This window comes from Manis javanica, chromosome 3 (assembly GCF_040802235.1).
Source record: "Manis javanica isolate MJ-LG chromosome 3, MJ_LKY, whole genome shotgun sequence".
NCBI lineage: Eukaryota > Metazoa > Chordata > Mammalia > Pholidota > Manidae > Manis > Manis javanica.
In genome coordinates this window covers 58,988,103-59,011,943 of record NC_133158.1, presented here as the reverse complement: position 1 = coordinate 59,011,943, position 23,841 = coordinate 58,988,103, and the positions used below count along the sequence as shown (strand labels likewise).

At 41.8% G+C, this 23,841-nt stretch overlaps 1 protein-coding gene across 5 annotated transcripts in view; it reads right to left on the bottom strand.

Moving 5' to 3' along the window:
* PARP9 (poly(ADP-ribose) polymerase family member 9) overlaps positions 1–23,817 on the bottom strand; it is a 45,045-nt gene extending 21,228 nt beyond the window's left edge. Inside the window, exons 1-5 of one of the 5 annotated variants that reach the window (XM_073231554.1) lie at positions 23,454–23,675; positions 18,122–18,174; positions 10,955–10,985; positions 9,799–10,439; positions 8,300–9,147 (exon numbers count right to left, since the gene is read on the bottom strand). In XM_073231554.1, the coding sequence (XP_073087655.1) occupies positions 8,300–8,965 (666 nt within the window). In that variant the 5' untranslated portion in view covers positions 8,966–9,147; positions 9,799–10,439; positions 10,955–10,985; positions 18,122–18,174; positions 23,454–23,675. Of the gene's footprint in view, positions 1–8,299; positions 10,440–10,954; positions 10,986–18,121; positions 18,175–23,453 lie in introns of all 5 variants that reach the window. The other 4 variants (XM_073231552.1, XM_073231551.1, XM_073231553.1 and 1 more) reach the window with 4 other exon arrangements.
* Positions 23,818–23,841: the final 24 nt, after the last annotated feature.

The following is a 23,841-nucleotide window of genomic DNA, read 5'->3' as shown; positions in this document are numbered from 1 at the left end:
CGGGACCGGTGGGCGGGTGCCTGAGACGGGCGCCTGAGGACGGAGGAAATCGTGCGCTTTTCCGCTTTTTTTTCTCTTTTTGGTGAGTGCTTTTTGGAAGCCTTAAAGTGACAGGGACCCCGGTGCTAGGGAGGCAGAGCAGCAGGACCGGTGAGTGGGTGTCTGGGACCGGCGCCTGAAGACAAAGAATATCCCCCGTTTTCCCCTGCGGGACTGGTGGGCGGATGCTTTTTGGAAGCCTTGAAGGTACAGGGACCCCGGTACTAGGGAGGCAGGGCAGCAGGACCAATGAGCGGGTGCCTGAAACCGGCGCCTGAGGAAAGAGAAAAAAAAAAAATCGCGTGTTTTTACCTTTTTTTTTTTTTTTTTCTGGTCCCTCTCTCATTGTTGCTGCTGTTGTTTTGTTTTGGAGAGTGCTTTTTGGAAGTCTTAAAGGGGCAGGACAGGATACTTAGACCAGAGGTAGAGAATCTGTGGATCTCTGGGCACTCTAACCCCCTGAGCAACAGGGAGCACAGAGGCCCCTTACAGAGAAAAATAGCCTCCCGGCCGCTCCCCCTCCAATGGGGCTCCACCACTTTGGAGGAGCAGCCCCAGCCAGGCCACGCCCACAGCAACAGCAGAGATTAACTCCATAGCAAACGGGCAGGTAGCAGAAGACCTGTCTGTGCACAGCTGACAAGCATAAGCCACAAGAGGTTGCTATTCTCCCAGGAGAGGAAGGCCACAAACCAACAAGAAGGGAAGCTCTTCCAGCGGTCACTCGTACCAGGTCTACAAACTATCTCTATCACCATGAAAAGGCAAAACTACAGGCAGACAAAGATCACAGAGACAACACCTGAGAAGGAGACAGACCTAACCAGTCCTCCTGAAAAAGAATTCAAAATAAAAATCATGAACATGCTGACAGAGATGCAGAGAAAAATGCAAGAGCAATGGGATGAGATGCAGAGAAAAATGCAAGAGCAATGGGATGAAGTCCGGAGGGAGATCACAGATGTCAGGAAGGAGATGACAGAAGTGAAACAATCCCTGGAAGGATTTATAAGCAGAATGGATAAGATGAAAGAGGCCATTGAAGGAATAGAAGCCAGAGAGCAGGAACGTATAGAAGCTGACATAGAGAGAGATAAAAGGATCTCCAGGAATGAAACAACACTAAGAGAACTATGTGACCAAACCAAAAGGAATAATATTCGTATTATAGGGGTACCAGAAGAAGAAGAAAGAGGAAAAGGGATAGAAAGTCTCTTTGAAGAAATAATTGCTGAAAACTTCCCCAAACTGGGGGAGGAAATAATCGAACAGACCATGGAATTACACAGAACCCCCAACATAAAGGATCCAAGGAGGACAAACATCAAGACACATAGTAATTAAAATGGCAAGGATCAAGGACAAGGAAAGAGTTTTAAAGGCAGCAAGAGAGAAAAAGGTCACCTATAAAGGAAAACCCATCAGGCTAACATCAGACTTCTCGACAGAAACCCTACAGGCCAGAAAAGAATGGCATGATATACTTAATGCAATGAAACAGAAGGGCCTTGAACCAAGGATACTGTATCCAGCATGACTATCACTTAAATATGATGGTGGGATTAAACAATTCGCAGACAAGCAAAAGCTGAGGGAATTTGCTTCCCACAAACCACCTCTACAGGGCATCCTACAGGGACTGCTCTAAATGGGAGCACCCCTAAAAAGAGCACAGAACAAAACACACAACATATGAAGAATGGAGGAGGAGGAATAAGAAGGGAGAGAAGAAAAGAATCTCCATACAGTGTATATAACAGCTCAATAAGCGAGCTAAGTTAGGCAGTAAGATACTAAAGAAGCTAACCTTGAACCTTTGGTAACCAAGAATCTAAAGCCTGCAATGGCAATAAGTACATATCTCTCAATAGTCACCCTAAATGTAAATGGACTTAATGCACCAATCAAAAGACACAGAGTAATAGAATGGATAAAAAAGCAAGACCCATCTATATGCTGCTTACAAGAGACTCATCTCAAACCCAAAGACAAGCATAGACTAAAAGCCAAGAGATGGAAAAACATATTTCAGGCAAACAACAGTGAGAAGAAAGCAGGGGTTGCAGTACTAATATCAGACAAAATAGACTTCAAAACAAAGAAACTAACAAGAGATAACGAAGGATACTACATAATGATAAAGGGCTCAGTCCAACAAGAGGATATAACCATTCTAAATATATATGCACCCAATACAGAAGCACCAGCATATGTGAAGCAAATACTAACAGAACTAAAGAGGGAAATAGACTGCAATGCATTCATATTGGGAGAATTCAACACACCACTCACCCCAAAGGATAGATCCACCAGGCAGAAAATAAGTAAGGACACACAGGCAATGAACAACACACTAGAACAGATGGACCTAATAGACATCTATAGAACTCTACATCCAAAAGCAACAGGATATACATTCTTCTCAAGTGCACATGGAACATTCTCCAGAATAGACCACATGCTAGCTCACAAAAAGAGCCTCAGTAAATTCCAAAATATTGAAATTCTACCAACCAATTTTTCAGACCACAAAGGTATAAAACTAGAAATAAACTCTACAAAGAAAACAAAAAGGCTCACAAACACATGGAGGCTTAACAACATGCTACTAAATAATCAATGGATCACTGAACAAATCAAAATAGAGATCAAGGAACATATAGAAACAAATGACAACAACAACACTAAGCCCCAACTTCTGTGAGACGCAGCGAAAGCAGTCTTAAGAGGAAAGTATATAGCAATCCAGGCACACTTGAAGAAGGAAGAACAATCCCAAATGAATAGTCTAACATCACAATTATCAAAACTGGAAAAAGAAGAACAAATGAGGCCTAAAGTCAGCAGAAGGAGGGACATAATAAAGATCAGAGAAGAAATAAACAAAATTGAGAAGAATAAAACAATAGCAAAAATCAACAAAACCAAGAGCTGGTTCTTTGAGAGAATAAACAAAATAGATAAGCCTCTAGCCCAACTTATTAAGAGAAAAAGAGAATCAACACAAATCAACATAATCAGAAATGAGAATGGAAACATCACGACAGACTCCACAGAAATACAAAGAATTATTAAAGACTACTATGAAAACCTATATGCCAACAAGCTGGAAAACCTAGAAGAAATGGACAACTTCCTTAAAAAATATAACCTCCCAAGACTGACCAAGGAAGAAACACAACAGTTAAACAAACCAATTACGAGCAAAGAAATTGAAACGGTAATCAAAAAACTACCCAAGAACAAAACCCCGGGGCCGGACGGATTTACCTCGGAATTTTATCAGACACACAGAGAAGATATAATACTCATTCTCCTTAAAGTGTTCCAAAAAATAGAAGAAGAGGGAATACTCCCAAACGCATTCTATGAAGCCAACATCACCCTAATACCAAAACCAGGCAAAGACCCCACCAAAAAAGAAAATTACAGACCAATATCCCTGATGAATGTAGATGCAAAAATACTCAATAAAATATTAGCAAACAGAATTCAACAGTGTATCAAAAGGATCATACACCATGACCAAGTGGGATTCATCCCAGGGATGCAAGGATGGTACAACATTCGAAAATCCATCAACATCATCCACCACATCAACAAAAAGAAAGACAAAAACCACATGATCATCTCCATAGATGCTGAAAAAGCATTTGACAAAATTCAACATCCATTCATGATAAAAACTCTCAGCAAAATGGGAATAGAGGGCAAGTACCTCAACATAATAAAGGCCATATATGATAAACCCACAGCCAGCATTATACTGAACAGTGAGAAGCTGAAAGCATTTCCTCTGAGATCGGGAACCAGACAGGGATGCCCACTCTCCCCACTGTTATTTAACATAGTACTGGAGGTCCTAGCCACGGCAATCAGACAAAACAAAGAAATACAAGGAATCCAGATTGGTAAAGAAGAAGTTAAACTGTCACTATTTGCAGATGATATGATACTGTACATAAAAAACCGTAAAGACTCCACTCCAAAACTACTAGAACTGATATCGGAATACAGCAAAGTTGCAGGATACAAAATTAACACACAGAAATCTGTAGCTTTCCTATACACTAACAATGAATCAATAGGAAGAGAAATCATGAAAACAATTCCATTCACCATTGCATCAAAAAGAATAAAATACCTAGGAATAAACCTAACCAAAGATGTGAAAGACTTATACTCTGAAAACTACAAATCACTCTTACGAGAAATTAAAGGGGACATTAACAAATGGAAACTCATCCCATGCTCATGGATAGGAAGAATAAATATCGTCAAAATGGCCATCCTGCCCAAAGCAATATACAGATTTGATGCAATCCCTCTCAAATTACCAGCAACATTCTTCAATGAATTGGAACAAATAATTCAAAAATTCATATGGAAACACCAAAGACCCCAAATAGCCAAAGCAATCCTGAAAAAGAAGAATAAAGTAGGGGGGATCTCACTCCCCAACTTCAAACTCTACTACAAAGCCATAGTAATCAAGACAATTTGGTACTGGCACAAGAACAGAGCCACAGACCAGTGGAACAGATTAGAAACTCCAGACATTAACCCAAACAAATATGGTCAATTAATATTTGATAAAGGAGCCAAGGACATACAATGGCAAAAATGACAGTCTCTTCAACAGATGGTGTTGGCAAAACTGGACAGCTACATGTAGGAGAATGAAACTGGACCATTGTCTAACCCCATATACAAAGGTAAACTCAAAATGGATCAAAGACCTGAATGTAAGTCATGAAACCATTAAACTATTGGAAGAAAACATAGGCAAAAACCTCTTAGACATAAACATGAGTGACCTCTTCTTGAACATATCTCCCCGGGCAAGGAAAACAACAGCAAAAATGAGCAAGTGGGACTACATTAAGCTGAAAAGCTTCTGTACAGCGAAAGACACAATCAATAGAACAAAAAGGAACCCTACAGTATGGGAGAATATATTTGAAAATGACAGATCCGATAAAGGCTTGACATCCAGAATATATAAAGAGCTCACACGCCTCAACAAACAAAAAACAAATAACCCAATTAAAAAATGGGCAGAGGAACTGAACAGACAGTTCTCCAAAAAAGAAATACAGATGGCCAACAGACACATGAAAAGATGCTCCACATCGCTAATTATCAGAGAAATGCAAATTAAAACTACAATGAGGTATCACCTCACACCAGTAAGGATAGCTGCCATCCAAAAGACAAACAACAACAAATGTTGGCGAGGCTGTGGAGAAAGGGGAACCCTCCTACACTGCTGGTGGGAATGTAAATTAGTTCAACCATTGTGGAAAGCAGTTTGGAGGTTCATCAAAATGCTCAAAACAGACCTACCATTTGACCCAGGAATTCCACTCCTAGGAATTTACCCTAAGAAGGCAGCAATCAAGTTTGAGAAAGACAGATGCACCCCTATGTTTATCGCAGCACTATTTACAATAGCCAAGAATTGGAAGCAACCTAAATGTCCATCTGTAGATGAATGGATAAAGAAGATGTGGTACATATACACAATGGAATACTACTCAGCCATAAGAAGTGGAAAAATCCAACCATTTGCAGCAACATGGATGGAGCTGGAGAGTATTATGCTCAGTGAAATAAGCCAAGCGGAGAAAGAGAAATACCAAATGATTTCACTCATCTGAGGAGTATAGGAACAAAGGAAAAACTGAAGGAACAAAACAGCAGCAGAATTACAGAACCCAAAAATGGACTAACAGGTACCAAAGGGAAAGGAACTGGGGAGGATGGGTGGGCAGGGAGGGATAAGGGGGGGGAAGAAGAAGGGGGGTATTAAGATTAGCATGCATGGGGGGGAGGGAGAAAGGGGAGGGTGGGCTGCACAACACAGAGAGGACAAGTAGTGACTCTACCACATTTTGCTAAGCTGATGGACAGTAACCGTAATGTGGTTGTTAGGAGGGACCTGATATAGGAGAGAGCATAGTAAGCATAGTACTGTTCATGTAAGTGTAGATTAAAGATTAAAAAAAAAAAAAAGAAAGAAAAAGGGGGATTACTCCTTGATAGGATAAAACTATTGGTAAATCAAAGATCAACGCATGCTTTAAATATCCTTAATGTTGATCACTTAAAGGGTGTCAAATGATCAGCTAAGGAGGTACTCTTTTCTGATAATATTCTTTTCTCTTAATAAAAAAAAAAAAAAAGAGCAGTCCCTGTGTGCTGACCTCCAATGAGTTCTGCACAGTGGTATAGAGGGCATGTCAAAGTGTGGGCAAAGGGTCTGTTTGTTTCTATACAGAAGATCAAGGCCTACCTTGGATACCCAGAAAATGAACTAAGATATGATATGAAGAGGAGCTTCCGGCATCAGCACTCTCTGGAGGACTCGTGCCGGGGGATGATCATCAAAAAGCCTCTACCGGGATCCGGGGGATGTTGTGGTAGTGGCTGCGTCCACCCCACCGTTTCCTGGACTTGCCATTGGAATGAGGAGGGAGATGTCTAGGCTGGCATGTGCATACAGTGAGACAACCAATTTGACCGGATCTGTACTGTTGGAACTCAACCAGGAGTTGGGAGGGGTGCAAGGTGTAGCACTCCAAAATCTTATGACTATAGACTATCTACGGTTAAAAGGACATATGGGAGGTGAACAGATCCCAGACATGAGCTGCTTTAATTTGTCTGATTTCTCTCAGACTGTTCAAGTACAGTTGGACAATATCAGTCATATCATAGACAAATTTTCACAAATGCCTAGGGTGCCTAAATGGTTTTCTTGGCTTCACTGGAGATGGACGGTAATTATAGATTTGCTTTGTTTATGTCACGGTATTCCTATTATGTTAATATGTGTGTACAAATTAGTTAGTAGTTTAAAACCTATACATACTTAAGGTACTCTTCAAGAAGATATGTCAAAGAAATAATCAATCCTCCCATGTTTTCTTCCATATGCTACCTCTATAGCTTTTCTTCTTCCTTCCTAATTACAACCCTTAAATAGAATTCGTGCCTCATATTGAAGTTACCGAGTATCATAATTCCTCCAGGTGGTAAAGATACCTCGAGACAAGTGCTGGGCATAGAAGCCACAGGGCATAAATCTGCAAAGAAATAAAAAGCTAACCTTTTCTAACAATATGGCTTCTCTCTCACTTACCAACTTTACATTTCCCTGTATGGCCCCGGAAGATGACTGGTTAGCCAGAGACGGGTAAGATTCCTCAAGGGAGGAACAACCTAAGACAGGCACAGTCGCAGGGGGGCCATCAGGTGAGAAATTGGGGATCAACGGAGGTGAGGCTCAGAACCTCATCCCCCCTGCTTTGAGAGAAATCTTCTGCATCCGTGGATGGTTTATTGCCCTTGTCTAGCTTGGATTAACACATAGTCTACAGGCACACACCTGATCATCTACAATTGCTCTCCTACAACACTAAACTATGTTTTCTACCTTTATCTTGCATCTACCTACCACTTCAGCATTTTATTAAAAATAATAATAATAATAATAATAATAAAGGGAGAAATGTGGGATCAACATATAAATCAAGTATAAAAATCAAATGAATATTCATATTTGACCTGATTGTTTCTGGTTCATAATGCGTGATCAAAACCGAAAGTTTCTGTGATGAATGCCCTTGTACTGTTAACCATGTAAGAATTTATTCACTATGTAAGAATTCGTTCACCATGTAAGAACTTGTTCGTTATGCTTCAGAAGATTGGAGACTGACGAGAGTTAGGCTTGAGATGGATTAATGATTGTACATTGAGCATTGACCCCCCTATACTGAATTTTATTGTTGTTAACAACCATTTGATCAATAAATATGAGAGATGCCCTCTCAAAAAAAAAAAAAAGAATATAATAGATTTCAAGTTCCTTGGAATCAAAGTGTGCTCTATTTCCTCATGGTACCTAAGAATAACAGTAATAATAATTACAAATGCTTACCATGTGCTAAGCTCTATTCTGAGTATTTTAAGTGTACTGAATCCTGCTCTAAGATATAAGTAATATTATTACTCTCGTTTTACACATGAGAAAACTGGGACCACAAGGTAAAGTTGACTTGATTCAGGTCCCCCAGTTTGTAAATGGCATAGCTAATATTCAAATTCAGATGGTCTGTCTCTGAAGTCCATGTTCTTATCCTTAACAAGATGCTTTCTAAACAATTTGAAATAGTATATGCTAAAACATACTTGATAGGTAATAAACAGTTCAGGGATCCCCTTTCAGTACAAGAGAATAGAAACAAAGACTTACCTTCTGCAGTTCAATGTGGCCGTGGACAACCTGGAGGGTCAGGTTGTTCACAATCATTGTATTGATAGGAGGGGTGGTTTCTTGAGTCACTGAGGATCCCAGCTTGTTCCACCCTAGGAAGATTTCTGCAGCAACTTTAAAGGCAGAAACAGTATGGTCCTCATTGCTTACCAGGTGAATTTCCTTCAAATTCTTGGCCTGTTGATTTCCTCGGAAATAAAACCTGATAGTTTCCACAATGGTCTTTGTACACAAATCCACAGGGAACTGGAAAATCCCAGAGCTCAGGGCTGGAATTGCTACTGTCTCAGTGTTTGGAGTGGAATGGGTGACATAGTCCAGAATATTTGTAATGGTTCTTTTCAGCTGATAGATACATCTGCGATTTTCTCTTGCCTCCCACCGAGGTCCAACAGCATGGATAATTAATTTGCAGGGAAGCCTCCCTGCTCTTGTGCAAGCTATCCCACTAGTTGGTATTTTACCAAATTTAGAAATATATGCCCTGCTCTCCTCTTGGATTTCAAAGCCACCAGCTTTCACCAGGGCGTGGGCCAGGCCTCCCCCATGAATAAGTTCTTCATTGGCTGCGTTTACCAGGACATCAACAGCATGTCTGGTGAGGTCATCCTTCCAAACAGATACCTCTAGCCAAGGAGTCACCATTCCTCTGAAGACTTGCAGAGAGTCACTGTGACCCTCCTGGCCTGGAGGGACCAGGGTAGCAATACAGTCAAATTTATTCTGAAGGACTTCACACAGTCGACTCACACTATTTTTAAAAATTTTGAAGTCATTGCGATTAATGGAAATTTGCCAACTATGGTTTTCTTGAAGAGTGTCAGTGTCTGGAAGAGGAGAGAAAATAATAAAGAAACGAGCAAGGACTTCTTTAAAAAGAATGTAATTCCATTTCACACCAGGAGGCTTAGTTTCCTACGTGCAAAAGAGACATGAACTTCCTTTAGCCCCCCTCCTGATTCTCCTTCTCACCAGGCATGTAACTAGATCAGGGATATCCAAGAGTTTTTAATGGTGGGTCACCCATAAAGTGCTTAGTTTTGTGCCTGGCATATAGTAAGCACTCAATCAACAGAAGCTACTGAGTGTATGGATGGGGGCTTGTGAATTTTTTTTATGTAAAAATGGTGAGTTCAGGAACACCTAAGCTTAAGGCACAAGTATCCAAAAGGACTTAATTATGAGTCAAAAATTTGTGGAGGTTTTATTCATACTTGTTTGCTTTTCGTCAGTATCTTTGTTTATGTTCCTTAGAAGCAGATTCTGAGATGAGGATTTGAGTGTAAGTTTATTTGGGAGGTGATCCTAGAAAATACAAGGTGCATGGGGTGGGGAGGACAGAGTGGGAAAGTAAGACAGGGAAAGAAGGGAATGAATAAAGGGTGTGTCAGGAAGCATATGAAGCTTGACTCCATGGGGGACAGAAGGGATGTGTCTCAGGGTTATGTAGCACCAGAGGAGCTGGGATATTCACCAACCTCTATCAGCCCTTGGCTAAGGATGCTCCTGCCAGGGCAGGGTCCAGAAAATGCATGGAGAGCTGAAAGAGCTACAGCAAACAATTCTTCATTGTACTCTAGTTTCATGGCATAATTTTGGTGGCATTAAGCCTGACTGACTAAAAATTATTTACTGTATGTGACAGACAAGATGTGCTGCTCAGATCCTCCTCCACTGTGGTTATGAAGGAGGGATATGGTTGGCCAGCAGCCTCCAGTCGTTGTCCCCTCAGGGTCCATTTCAGCTTTCCAGCCAAGGTCACGCTCTTCTCGGGGTAGCCCCCATCAAGGACTGAGCAAAGGCATTTATGTCCAACATGGGACTTCTGCAATGGGCTCTCACTGGCTGGCAGAGCTTTGTCAGGTCTCCAGGGTAGGCTGATGGCTCCACCTGCCCAATCCAGTTTCTTCTCTTTTCCTGTCATAATAAGCCTTTAGCTCTCCGAGCCCCAGCTCAGTTTCTGCTTCCTGGAGAACCCAACCTGTGACACTACTCATGAAACCTAAGGCACCATTATTATATGCCACTGAAAAAGGAAAAACGATGCCAATCACACCATGGCACTCTACTGACTGACAGGCGGGAACCTTATTCCAGAGATGGGGAAAAAAGGTGTGTCCTAAAATGGATAAAATGTGGTAATTAATTACATTTTACTTCATCCCGTTTCTAATCTGAGCCGCCTAGACAGACCTGTGGTGTTCTCCATTACCTAAATGCAGCAGCATGTGAGTAGCCAGACCCAAATGGCCTGCGCTTTGGTTGAAAATCTCTAGTGGGCCCCCCCTCGGGTTAGGGGTATGCCATTTAGCTCTCATAGCCCTTGTTGAGCAGAGTGACAATCAGTGGGTCACCTCTTCTGGCCAACTTCAGCTCTAGGGCTGTGGTCAGAGGAGTCACATCTTGTGAGCAAAGAAAAGATCAATGGGAGACTTAAGAGAACATGCCCGCTGCTGCCCCACTGCCTTGGCCACAGTCTCCCTTCTGGGGCACATGCTAGGGCACCACAAGGCCCTGCAGATCACATGCCTGTGGGCTTGTGGGAGGAGACATCTTTCTCCATTCCTCTTTCTCCACTGATGAAACATCTGAGCAAAAGTTTTCTGAAACAAGAGTGAGAATGAGATGTCCTACCTGACTTCTTGTACACTGCTGCTCCAGCAACCTGTAATGAATGAAAATGGTTGAAAGAAAAACTGAAAATGAGTGACCACAGCTAACCAATAACAAATACAGCAAAGAGAGGCGAGAGAAATGCTGATGGGAGTTCCGGGTTGGAGGGGGAAGCAGAACATGTGTTTGTTTAATCTGTGTATCTGAAATACTTGAAATACTAAACATTCCAGCAAACACTGATCCCACCCCACAGCTCTAGAGGCCAACACACTTCCATTCAGGATGAGATGAAGGGATGCAGATGAGGACTTGAAAAGGTCCAAAGGTCACAGACTCAAGACTCTCAGACAGGCCTCCTATCTTCAAAAGCTTTCAGGGTTTCTCTAGACGGAGAAGACCTGGGAAAAAGAGCCTCATCAGCTCCAGTTCCCTGTCTACCAGTCTAAGGACACTTTTTTTTTTTTTTTTTGCTTATTTCATGACACCAACCTGAAATAGGAATTTTCAGATTAAACAAATGAGGTGCCTTGTCTTTACTCCCTTGTTTTTTTGTTTGTTTAATGCTATATTTATTAATTAATTAATTTATTTTGGTATCATTAATCTACAATTACATGAGGAACATTATGTTTACTACACTCCCCCGATCACCAAATCCTCCCCACAAACCCCATTACAGTCACTGTCCATCAGCGTAGTAAGATGTTATAGAATCACTACTTGTCTTCTCTGTGTTGCACAGCCCTCCCCTAGCCCCTCCCCACATTATACATGATAGTTATAATGCCCCCTTTCTTTTTCTACCCTGCTTATCCTTCCCTTCCCACCCATCCTCCCCAGACCCTTTTACTTTGGTAACTGTTAGTCCATTCTTGGGTTCTGTGATTCTGCTGCTGTTTTGTTCCTTCAGTTTTTCTGGGTCCTTATACTCCACAAATGAGTGAAATCATTTGGTACTTGTCTTTCTCTGCCTGGCTTATTTCACTGAGCATAATACCCTCCAGCTCCATCCATGTTGTTGCAAATGGTAGGATTTGTTTTCTTCTTATGGCTGAATAATATTCCAGTGTGTATATGTACCATATCTTCTTTATCCATTCATCTACTGATGGACACTTGGGTTGCTTCCTTTTCTTGGCTATTGTAAATAGTGCTGCAATAGACATACGGGTGCATCTGTCTTTTTCAAACTGGGCTGCTGCATTCTTAGGGTAAATTCCTAGAGGTGGAAATCCTGGGTCAAATGGTATTTCTATTTTGAGCTTTCTGAGGAACCTCCAAAGTGCTTTCCACAATGGTTGAACAAGTTTACATTCCTACCAGCAGTGTAGGAGGGTTCCCCTTTCTCCACAACCTCACCAACATTTAATGTTGTTTGTCTTTTGGATGACGGCGATCCTTACTGGTGTGAGGTGATATCTCACTGTGGTTTTTATTTGCATTTCTCTGATGACTAGCTATGTGGAGCATCTTTTCATGTGTCTGTTGGCCATCTGAATTTCTTCTTTGGAGAACTGTCTCTTCAGCTCCTCTGCCCATTTCTTAATTGGATTATTTGCTTTTTGTTTGTTAAGGTGCGTGAGCTCTTTATATATTTTGGATGTCAACCCTTTATCGGATCTGTCATTTATGAATGTATTTTCCCATACTGTAGGATATCTTTTTGTTCTATTGGTGATGTCCTTTGCTGTACAGAAGCTTTTCAGCTTGATATAGTCCCACTTGTTCATTTTTGCTTTTGTTTCCCTTGCCCAGGGAAATATGTTCATGAAGAAGTCGCTCATGTTTATGTCCAAGAGATTTTTGCCCATGTTTTTTTCTAAGAGTTTAATGGTTTCATGACTTACATTCAGGTCTTTGATCCATTTTGAATTTACTATTTTGTATGGGGTTAGACAATGATCCAGTTTCATTCTCTTACATGTAGCTGTCCAGTATTGCCAACACCAGCTGTTGAAGAGGCTGTTATTTCCCCATTGTATGTCCATGGCTCCTTTATCATATATTAATTTGATATACCACACCCGTATATTAATTGACCATATATGTTTGGGTTAATATCTGGTAAATTCTGTTCCACTGCTCTGTGGGTCTGTTCTTGTACCAGTACCAAATTGTCTTGATTACTATGTCTTTGTAGTAGAGCTTGAAGCTGGAAAGTGAGATCCCCCCCACTTTATTCTTCCTTATCAGGATTGCTTTGGCTATTCGGGGTCTTTGGTGGTTCCACATGAATTTTAGAACTATTTGTTCCAGTTCGTTGAAGAATGCTGTTGGTATTTTGATAGGGATTGCATTGAATCTGTAGATTGCTTTAGGCAGGATAGCCATTTTGAGAATATTAATTCTTCCTAGCCAAAAGCATGGAATGAGTTTCCGTTTGTTAAGTGTCCTCTTTAATTTCTCTTAAGAGTGTCTTGTAGTTTTCAGGGTATAGGTCTTTCACTTCCTTTGTTAGGTTTATTCGTAGGTATTTTATTCTTTTTGATGCAATTGTAAATGGAATTGTTTTGCTGATTTCTCTTTCTGCTAGTTCATCATTAGTGTATAGGAAAGAAACAGATTTCTGTGTATAATTTTGTGTCCTGCAACTTTGCTGAATTCAGATATTAGTTCTAGTAGTTTTGGAGTGGAGTCTTTAGGGTTTTTTATGTACAATATCATGTCATCTACAAATAGTGACAGTTTGACTTCTTCTTTACCAATCTGGATGCCTTGTATTTCTTTGTTTTGTCTTATTGCCATGTCTAGGACCTCCAGTACTATGCTGAATAACAGTGGGGACAGTGGGCATCCCTGTCTTATTTCCAATCTTAAAGGAAAAGCTTTCAGCTTCTCGCTGTTAAGTATAATATGGCTGTGGATCTGTCATACATGGACTATATTATGTTGAGGCACTTACCCTCTATACCCATTTTGTTGAGTTTTTATCATGAATCGATGTTGAATTTTGTCGAATGCTTTTTCATCATCTATGGAGATCATCATGTGTTTTTTGTCCTTCTTTTTGTTGATGTGGTGGATGATGTTGGTGGATTTTCTAATGGTATACCATCCTTGGATCTCTGAGATGAATCCCACTTGATCATGGTGTATGATCCTCTTGATGTATTTTTGAATTTGGTTTGCTAATATTTCATTGAGTATTTTTGCATCTATGTTCATCAGGGATATTGGTCTGTAGTTTTCTTTTTTGGTGGGGTCTTTGCCTGGTTTTGGTATTAGAGTGATGCTGGCTTTATAGAATGAGTTTGGGAGTATTCCCTCCTCTATTTTTGGAAGACTTTAAGGAGAATGGGTATTATGTCTTCTCTGTATGTCTGATAAAATTCCATGGTAAATCCATCTGGCCAAGGGGTTTTGCTCTTGGGTAGTTTTTTATTACTGATTCAATTTCATTGCTGGTAACTGGTCTGTTTAGATTTTGTGTTTCTTCCTTGGTCAGTCTTGGAAGGTTGTATTTTTCTAGGAAGTTGTCCATTTCTTCTAGGTTTTCCAGCTTGTTAACATATAGATTGTCATAGTATTCTCTAATGATTCTTTGTATTTCTGTGGGGTCTATCATGATTTTTCCTTTCTCGTTTCTGATTCGGTTGATGTGTGTAGATTCTCTTTTTCTCTTAATAAGTCTGGCCAAGGGCTTGTCTATTTTGTATATTTTCTCAAAGAACCAGCTCTTGGTTTCACTGATTTTTTTCTATTGTTTTATTCTTCTCAATTTTATTTATTTCTTCTCTGATCTTTATTATGTCCCTCCTTCTGCTGACTTTGGGCCTCATTTGTTCCTCTTTTTACAATTTCAATAATTGTGACTTTAGACTATTCATTTGGGATTGCTCTCCCTTCTTTAAATACGCCAGGATTGTTATATACTTTCCTCTTAGAACTGCTTTTGCTGTGTCCCACAGAAGTTGGAGCTTTGTGCTGTTGTTGTCATTTCTCTCCATATATTGCTTGATCTCTATTTTAATTTGGTCATTGACCCACTGATTATTTAGGAGCATGTTGTTAAGCCTCCATGTGTTTGTGGGCCTTTTTGTTTTCTTTGTACAACTTATTTCTAGTTTTATACCTTTGTGGTCTGAGAAGTTGGTTGGTAGAATTCCAATCTTTTTGAATTTACTGAGGCCCTTTTTGTGGCCTAGTATGTGGTCTATTCTGGAGAATGTTCCATGTGCACTTGAGAAGAATGTGTATCCTGTTGCTTTTGGGTGTAGAGTTCTATAGATGTCTATTAGGTCCATCTGTTCTAGTGTGTTGTTCAGTGCCTCTCTGTCCTTACTTATTTTCTGTCTGGTGGATCTGTCCTTTGGAGTGAAAGGTGTGTTGAAGTCTCCTAAAATGAATGCATTGCAGTCTATTTCCTCCTTTAATTTTGTTAGTATTTGTTTCACATATGTTGGTGCTCCTGTATTGGGTGCATATATATTTATAATGGTTATAGCCTCTTGTTGGACTGACCCCTTTATCAATATGTAGTGTCCTTCTTTATCTCTTGTTACTTTCTTTGTTTTGAAGTCTATTTTGTCTGATGCTAGTACTGCAACACCTGCTTTTTTCTTCTTGTTGTTTGCATGAAATATCTTTTTCCTCTCTTGCCTTTTAGTCCGTGTATGTCTTTGGGTTTGAAGTGAGTTTCTTGTAAGCAGCATATAGATGGGTCTTGCTTTTTTTACCCATTCTATTACTCTGTGTCTTTTGATTGATGCATTCAGTCCATTTACATTTAGGGTAATTATTGAAAGATATATACTTATTGCCATTGCAGGCTTTAGATCCGTGGTTACCAAAGGTTCAAGGGTAGCTTCTTTATGATCTGTCTAACTTAACTCACTTATTAAGCTATTATAAACACAGTCTGATGATTCTTTATTTCTCTCCCTTCTTATTCCTCCTCCTCCATTCTTTATATGTTAGGTGTTTTATTCTGTACTCTTTTGTGTTTCCTTTGACTGCTTTTGTGAGTAATTGATTTTATTTTTTGCCTTTAGTTAGTATTTGGTTCATCTGCTTTCTTTGCTGGATTTTATTTTCTGTGGTAACATCTATTTAGCCTTAGGAGTGCTTCTATCTAGAGTAGTTCCTTTAAAATATACTGTAGAGGTGGTCTGTGGGAGGCAAATTCCCTTAACTTTGCTTGTCTGGGAATTGTTTAATCCCTCCTTCATATTTAAGTGATATTCATGCTGGATACAGTATTCTTGGTTCAAGGCCCTTCTATTTCATTGCATTAAATTTATCATGCCATTTTCTTCTGGCTTGTAAGGTTTCTGCTGAGAACTCTGATGATAGCCTAATGGGTTTCCTTTGTAGGTGACGTTTTTTCTCTCTCTGGCTGCCTTTAATACTCTGTCCTTGGCCTTGATCCTTGCCATTTTAATTATTATTTGTCTTGGTGTTGTCCTCCTTGGGTCTCTTGTGGTGGGAGATCTGTGGGCTTCCATGGTCTGAGAGACTATTTCCTCCCCCAGTTTGGGGAAGTTTTCAGCAATTATTTCTTCAAAGACACTTTATATCCCTTTTTCTCTCTCTTCTTCTTCTGGTACCCCTATAATGCAAATATTGTTATGTTTGAATTGGTCACACCATTCTCTTAATATCCTTTCATTCCTAGAAATCCTTCTATCTCTCTCTGCCTCAGCTTCTCTGTGTTCCTATTCTTTGATTTCTATTCCATTAATGGCCTCTTGCACCTCATCCAGTCTCCTCTTAAGTCCTTTCAGAGATTGTTTTATTTCTGTATTCTCCCTCCTAACTTGATCCTTTAGCTCTTGCATATTTCTTCGCAGGTCCATCAGCATGGTTATGGCCTTTATTTTGAATTCTTTTTCAGGAAGATTGGTTAAATCTATCTCTCTAGGCTCCCTCTTGGGGGTTGACTGGGTAATTCTGGACTGGACCAAATTCTTCTGCCTTTTCATGGCGATAGAGGTAGTTGTAGGCAGGTGGCACGTGTGTCAGCTGGGAGAACAAAGTCCCTTCCTGCTTGCTGGTTGCCTTGCCCTTCTTCGCTCCTGGTGCCAGTACCCGCACATGGGGAGAAGCTTCGGTTTTATATCCTGAGCCACCGTGGGTGGGACAGCCATCAGGACAGCCCAGAGCCCTGCGGGGAGTGGCAGGCATGCCAGGTGTGCTCTCCTGTAAGAAAGGAGACCCTTTGCACCCTGTCCCGGCTTCCTCTGTCTGTGCTGGGCAGCTGCATGCCAGCGGTGCCTCTGAGTCTGGCCCGGGAGGCTGCGGAGGAGGCTCTTCGTGGCTGCTGTGGGCACAGCCACTCTCAGGATGCTCCCCTGCTGTGGCTGGGTCATGCGGGAGGGGGAATGGACAGGAGGCTGTTTATTGCCATGATGGCCTTCAGAGCTATGCTGCTGCCCCAGGGGTTAGAGCGCCCGAAGTTCCCCAGGATTCCCAGCCTGCTGGGCCAATTGTGCCAGGATGATTCCATCCAGCTGTGGAGCCCCTGTCCCTTCAAGACTTTCAAAAAGCATTTGCTTTTCTTTTGTCCCAGGGGAGCCGGCTGCAGGAACCACTCACAGGTTTTACTGTTTTGTTTCCCTAATATCCAGCACACCGTGCACTGTGTGTCTGCACTCCCGGTGCAGATGACTAGGGCTGGGTATTTAGCAGTCCTGGGATCCCTCTCCCTCCCTGCTCCAGCTCCTTTCCTCCTGCTGTTGTGCTGGGGTGGGGGGTGTGCTCAGGTCCAGCTGGGCCACAGCTTGTATCTTACCCCCTTCATGAGAAGCTGCATTGTTGCAGATGTAGATGTAGCCTAGCTGTTTTACTGTATCTTCTGGTCTCTCTTTTAGGAATAGTTGTATTTGTTGTATTTTCAAAAATATGTATGTTTTTGGGAGATTTCTGCTGCCCTACTCACGCTGCCATCTTGGCTCCTCCATATTCCCTTGTTTTTATTTCCCCTTCAACCTCCTTCTCCCAGAATCCTGCAAAAAGGACTGCTGAATGATAAAAAAATCATCCATTCTCATGTTGACTCTTTTTTTATTAGGTCAGCATATTCCTGATTCCCCATCTCTCACAGTACAAGAAGAAAACTTTTATAGGGCTGTTAAAACCAAATAAGAATGCCAGGTAAAACTGAAGACCCCAGATTTCCTGCTGTTATAGGAAGAATTGTTCATGTGCTGATCAAGGTTCATGATTTATAAAATGTATGCTTTTTACCTTGAAAAAGTCCATTCTCCAGGTCCCTGGGGTCTTTCAATGGTGGCCTGCTCCTGGGAATTAACAGAAATGATACAATAAGCATTGACCAGTGTCTGCAGAAATTTGGTAAGAATACATCATAGGACTAAACATGATTTCTGATCTTGAGTATTTTTTTAAATTTCATTGAAGATGCAAACATTGTTTTGCCACTCTTGTTACTGAATCTTCTATCCTTTACAAAGAGGTTCCTATTGAAAACATAAGGACATTCAGAGAAGTGAAAGGGTGTACAGTAAGCAGCAGGGGAAGCTCTATGGAGAAGGGGAGTCTGCAGCCAGGCCTTGAATGATGGAGCAAGCCTTTACATATTTAGAAGAGCAAGATGTTATCAAGAAGTAAGATGGAGTGCAGCATTCAAAGAACAATGGGGAAAACCAGCCTTGTAAGTAAGTGAAGACCCTAGACAATGTTGGAAGAAAGTGGAAACTGAACTTGTGCCTGTGAAGGGTGTGTGTTATTGAGTTTGTGATAAATATCCTTGACTTAATTAGAAAGAGGAATACATGGATAAAAATCAGAAACTCTGGGAAAACATATTTTAAAGATTTTCTATCTAATCAGTAGGAATTAAGGACTATGAATTTTTAGGAAAATGTTAAAAGGCACAGTTGCCCACGTAGCTTATCTGCTTCAGGCCTCTAAAATGATGTCTAACGCCTTTGTGAGAGAAACATTTCATAGGACTATGCATCAGAGCCCTCTCACTCCTCCATGTCAGGAGAAGAGGCAAGTCTAGCACAATCCTAAAATGCAAGGACAAGACGAGCTTTTGTCTCCAGAGGGCACTGCTATTTCCACAAAAGGACCCTCCAGGGTCGGCTTCAGCTGCGTGTTGCTGGCTGGTCTTTCTTTGCTTTAGATGGTGGTGTACTTTTTTCCTTCATACCAGGAAAGACCCTAGAGAGAAAGGCAGTGAGGATGGCATTCACTGAACCCCAAAGAAACTAGAAACAAGGAATATATTGGCCACAACATCCAATATTTCCATTTTAAAAACAACAGTGACAAGAAAAGCCTTCCCAATTTTCCATCAGTTTCCTACTGCTTCTTTCTCTTCTTGCACTGCATAAAGGAGCTGCCTCTTCTCTGCCTACCTGCCCGCTCAGCACACTGTAGGCTGGCTCCCCACCTCAGCCACAGCTCCTCCATGTGGCTAATCCCAAGGGCCTATCTTCTGTCCTAATTGCTACTTGACTGCTCTCTCTACAGTATCTCATCCTTGGATTCCTGAAACCCTGCTGTCTTGGCTTCTCCTATGTCATCTTCCCTTAGTTCTTTTGTTACCTATCACTCTGCCTTTATAGGCCTTTTCTCTAGATTCACTTCCACAGTCCACCCCTTAATCGCTTGCTACAGGATTCTGTTTGAGAGGCACTGCTCAGCTCAGTCTACCTACCCTCCAAGGGTGAGTTCATCCACTTCCATGGCTCCAACTCACCAGGTGCAATTATGACTCCCATTTCTGTATCTCTAGTCTATGATTTTCCTAAGCCTCACTCTTCAATTCCATCTGGATGTCCCAAAGTCCCCTCAAACATAGTTTCTGCAAAACTGGACCCATCATCTCCTCATCCTCACTCCCTACTCCCTTACCCTCTCAACGCCCTCCAAAATCCATGTTTTATTTCCTGGATCCCATAGCTCAGTAAATGGTATGCCATTCATCCACTCATGTCAGAAATTCAGAATCTTCTCTTTTGCCCCATATCCAACCCCATCATTCATCACTTTCAAATATGCCCCTATCCTCCTTGCCCACTGAGATCACCTCACTTCAGGATTTTAACGCCTCTTGCCTGAGCTATGGCAATACATTCTTTTTAAAGATTTAAATGTATTTAATTTAATTTTATTGTTTTAATAGGTATTATATTTACTACTTCAAATTTAGAAAGTGTAAAAGGCTTTCTTCTACTCCCTCAGTAAATTCCCTTCCCAGAGATAGTCAGTGCTATGAGCTTTTCCTCTTCTTCCACAGGCGTTTTTACCCAAAACATAACATCTTACACACACTCTTTTGCATCTTGTATCCTTTTTTCATTTAATGTATCCTGGAGATCTTTCCAGTTAGCAGATAGAGAGCTTCTTCATTCTTTTGACTGTTCATTGTATTCCACTGTATAGATACACTGTAAGTTACTTAACTGCTAGTCTCTCTATTTATTTGTGGACATTTAAGGAGTTCCCAATCTTTTGCTATTACAGTGAAAGCTGTAAAGAACAACTTTGTACATAGGTCACTTCACACAGGCACTAACTGATCACAGGGACAAATTCCTAGAAGTGAAACTGCAGAATCACAAAGTATACGCAGTTGTAATTCTTAAGAGTATTGCCAAATTGCTCTAAAAATGACTCATTTCCAATCTTACCAACCATGTGAAAATCCATATCAATGGCCTCTCTGCCTCCACTCATTCTTGCATGGAAATGTACCCTCTGTATCACCATCAACATCAGCTTTCCAGAATGCACATCTGACTCATCACTCCCTTGCTTTCCCTGCTTATAACCATTCCCTTTCTCCCCACTGATCAAGACTTTTCACCACCTAGCCCTGCTGGACCAATAGCCACACGCAGCTCTTGAGCACCTGAAATGTGGCTAGTCCCAACTGAGATGTGGTTTAAGTGAGGCAAACACTGTTGCAAAGACAGTATGACAAAAAAGAATGTAAAATATCTCATTTATAATTTTTTTACATTGATTACCTGCTGAAATGATTAATTTAGGACATATTGAGCTAAATAATCTATCATTAGAACTAATTTCGCCTTTTTATACTTTTAAAACCATGGCTACTAAAATATTTTAAATTGTGTGGCTCCCATTTTATTTCTCTTGGACAGCACTAATATGGCCCCTTGTCATCTCCCTCACCCATCCCAGCTTCTGCAAGGCCTCAGTGCTTCCTCTGTGCTTCAGACCAGTGGTCCCTGTGCCTCGAAAGCTTGCGCCACTTTCATTTCCCCCTCTCACTCAGATTCTGCTTCAAACTTCCTCTTGGAAGCCGTCAAAAGATTTTGCCTTATTTACAAGTCCACCCCCCTTCACCAGTCCGTGAGCTCATAGCCTCCACTCTCATCTTTACTTCCCAGTCCACAGGGCAGCATGCCATTCAGTACTGTTGTCCAAATCAGGCACTGAGGGCAGGAAAGCCCGAAGAGGCAGCAGAAAGTTTAGAGTGGGAAGGCGGTAGGTAACTGGCGATATGTCATCATATCGGTGGACAAATTCAATTTTTAAAAAGTTCAGTTAAGAGAGAGGATTAAAGATGACGGTGTGAAAGGAGAGACAGGGGCTTCCTCCTAAAACTGGATACAATTAGAAAATTTAATTGGCGCAACTAATCCTGAGAGAGCAACAGGAAAGAGGACGGCGCCAGACTGCATACACCTGTAGAAAAGAGCAGATCTCAGCGAACGGGAAACGTACCAGAGCTGTGGCTCCTCGGGACCCGAGCCCCTCCCCAACCCGAGTTCACTGGCAGGAGGAAGACAAACGGAGCAGGGAGGGAGTGGAAGGCTCGGGACTGCTGAATACCTAGCTCCGGAGATCTGCTCTGGGAGCACAAACCTACATTTCATGGTGCTTTCATGAGATTCGCATAACTACTGGGTTGGAAAGTTAATACAGGCAGAGTTCCTGGGGACACTGGGATTCCGGCTGCTTGTGGAAAGCAGGGATCCATATCCGGTTGCTCTGAGATAAAAACTTACACCTGTGTGACCGGCCCACTGGTGCAGGCAGTGGAGACAGGCACAGCAGCCGGGAGGTGGGGAACAGCTCTTTCCTACCCCCAGGCACAAGTACCGCTCCCCTGCGACCCCCAACATTGCTTCAGGGCCTGAGCAGCTCCAGAATAGAGCTTCTGGACACTACAGGGCGCCATATACAAACATGAAACGCCAAAGGAACCTTGTCCAGAGTAAAATTGTTAATACAACTCCCGAGAAAGATTTAAATGATATGGACCTCATGACTCTTCCTGAAAGGGAGTTTAAATTTAAAATCATCAACAATCTAATGGAGGTATGGAAAAACATCCAAGAACTCAGGAATGAATTCAGGTCAGAGATCCAATTGTTAAAGAACAGGATGGAGGGTATTAAAAGCAGGTTGGATATGGTGGAGGAGACAATAAATGAAATAGAAACCAGAGAAGAGGAATACAAAGAAGCTGAGGCACAGAGAGAAAAAAGGATCTCTAAAAATGAAAGAATATTGAGAGAACTGTGTGAGCAATTCAAGCGGAACAATATTCGCATTATAGGGATACCAGAAGAAGAAGAGAGAGAGAAAGGGATAGAAAGTGTCTTTGAGGAGGTAGTTGCTGAAAACTTCCCCAATCTGGGGAAGGACATAGTCTGTCAGGCCATGGAGATCCACAGATCCCCCTACACAAGGGACCCAAGGAAGACAACACCAAGACACATAGTAATTAAAATGGGAAAGATCAAGGATAAGGACAGACTGTTAAAAGCAGCCAGAGGCAGAAATAAGATCACATACAAAGGAAAGCCCATCAGACTAACATCAGACTTCTCAGCAGAAACCTTACAGGCCAGAAGGGAGTGGCATGATGTATTAAATGCCATGAAGCAGAAGGGCCTGGAACCAAGATCACTTTATCCAGTGAGATTATCATTTAAATTTGAAGGAGGGATTAAACAATTCCAGATAAGCAGAAGCTGAGAGAGTTTACCTCCCACAAACCATCTCTGCAGTCTATTTTGGAGGGACTGCTATAGATGGAAGTGTTCCTAGGGTTGGATAGCTATCACCAGAGGTAGTAAAATCATGGTAGGGAGGGTGGAGCAGCTGATTGCGAGGCAAATGCAAAATTAAATTGACTATCCCCAAAGTCAATCAAGGGATAGACAAAAAGTACAGAACTTGATACCTAATATATAAAGAATGAAGGAGGAAGAAAAAGGAGGAAAAATAGAAAAGAACCTTTAGATTGTGTTTGTAACAGCACACTAAGTGAGTTAAGTTAGACTCTTGAATAGTAAGGAAAGTAACCTGGAACCTTTGGTAACCACGAATCTAAAGCCTGAAATGGCAATAAGTACATACCTATCGATAATCACCCTAAATATAAATGGAGTGAATGCACCAATCAAAAGACATAGAGTTACTGAATGGATAAAAAAACAAGACCCATCTATATGCTGCTTACAAGAGACTCACCTCAAATCTAAAAACATGCACAGACTAAAAGTCAAGGGATGGAAAAAGATATTTCATGCAAACAATAGAGAGAAAAAGTTCAGTTAAGTCTCACCTGAATTCAGAATGCGATTAAATTTTCGCTGCAAATAGCAGTAACAACAGTAGGAGTCCGAAGGAATCACAAACACTTGACTTAAACCGCTGACCAGTCTCCACCCTCACCGGGCGACGCCAGGCCCGCGGGGCCGCTGCTGGCCCGTCCCGTCCGCCGGCTGGACCGGAGAGCGGGAGCCGGGGACGGGGTACTGAGTCGCGACCTACTCACCGGACAGACGGCGGCCGGCAGCTCGGGAAGGACGGGGGTGCGGCTCAGCCGGGAACGAGGAGGGGCTTCCGGGAAAGCGAAACCGAAACGCTGCGGCCCGAGGTGGCGGGGCGGGACGTACCAGCGCCACCGTCCCGGTGCCCCCATCCCGGCGCCCCCGCGCCAGCCCCACGCC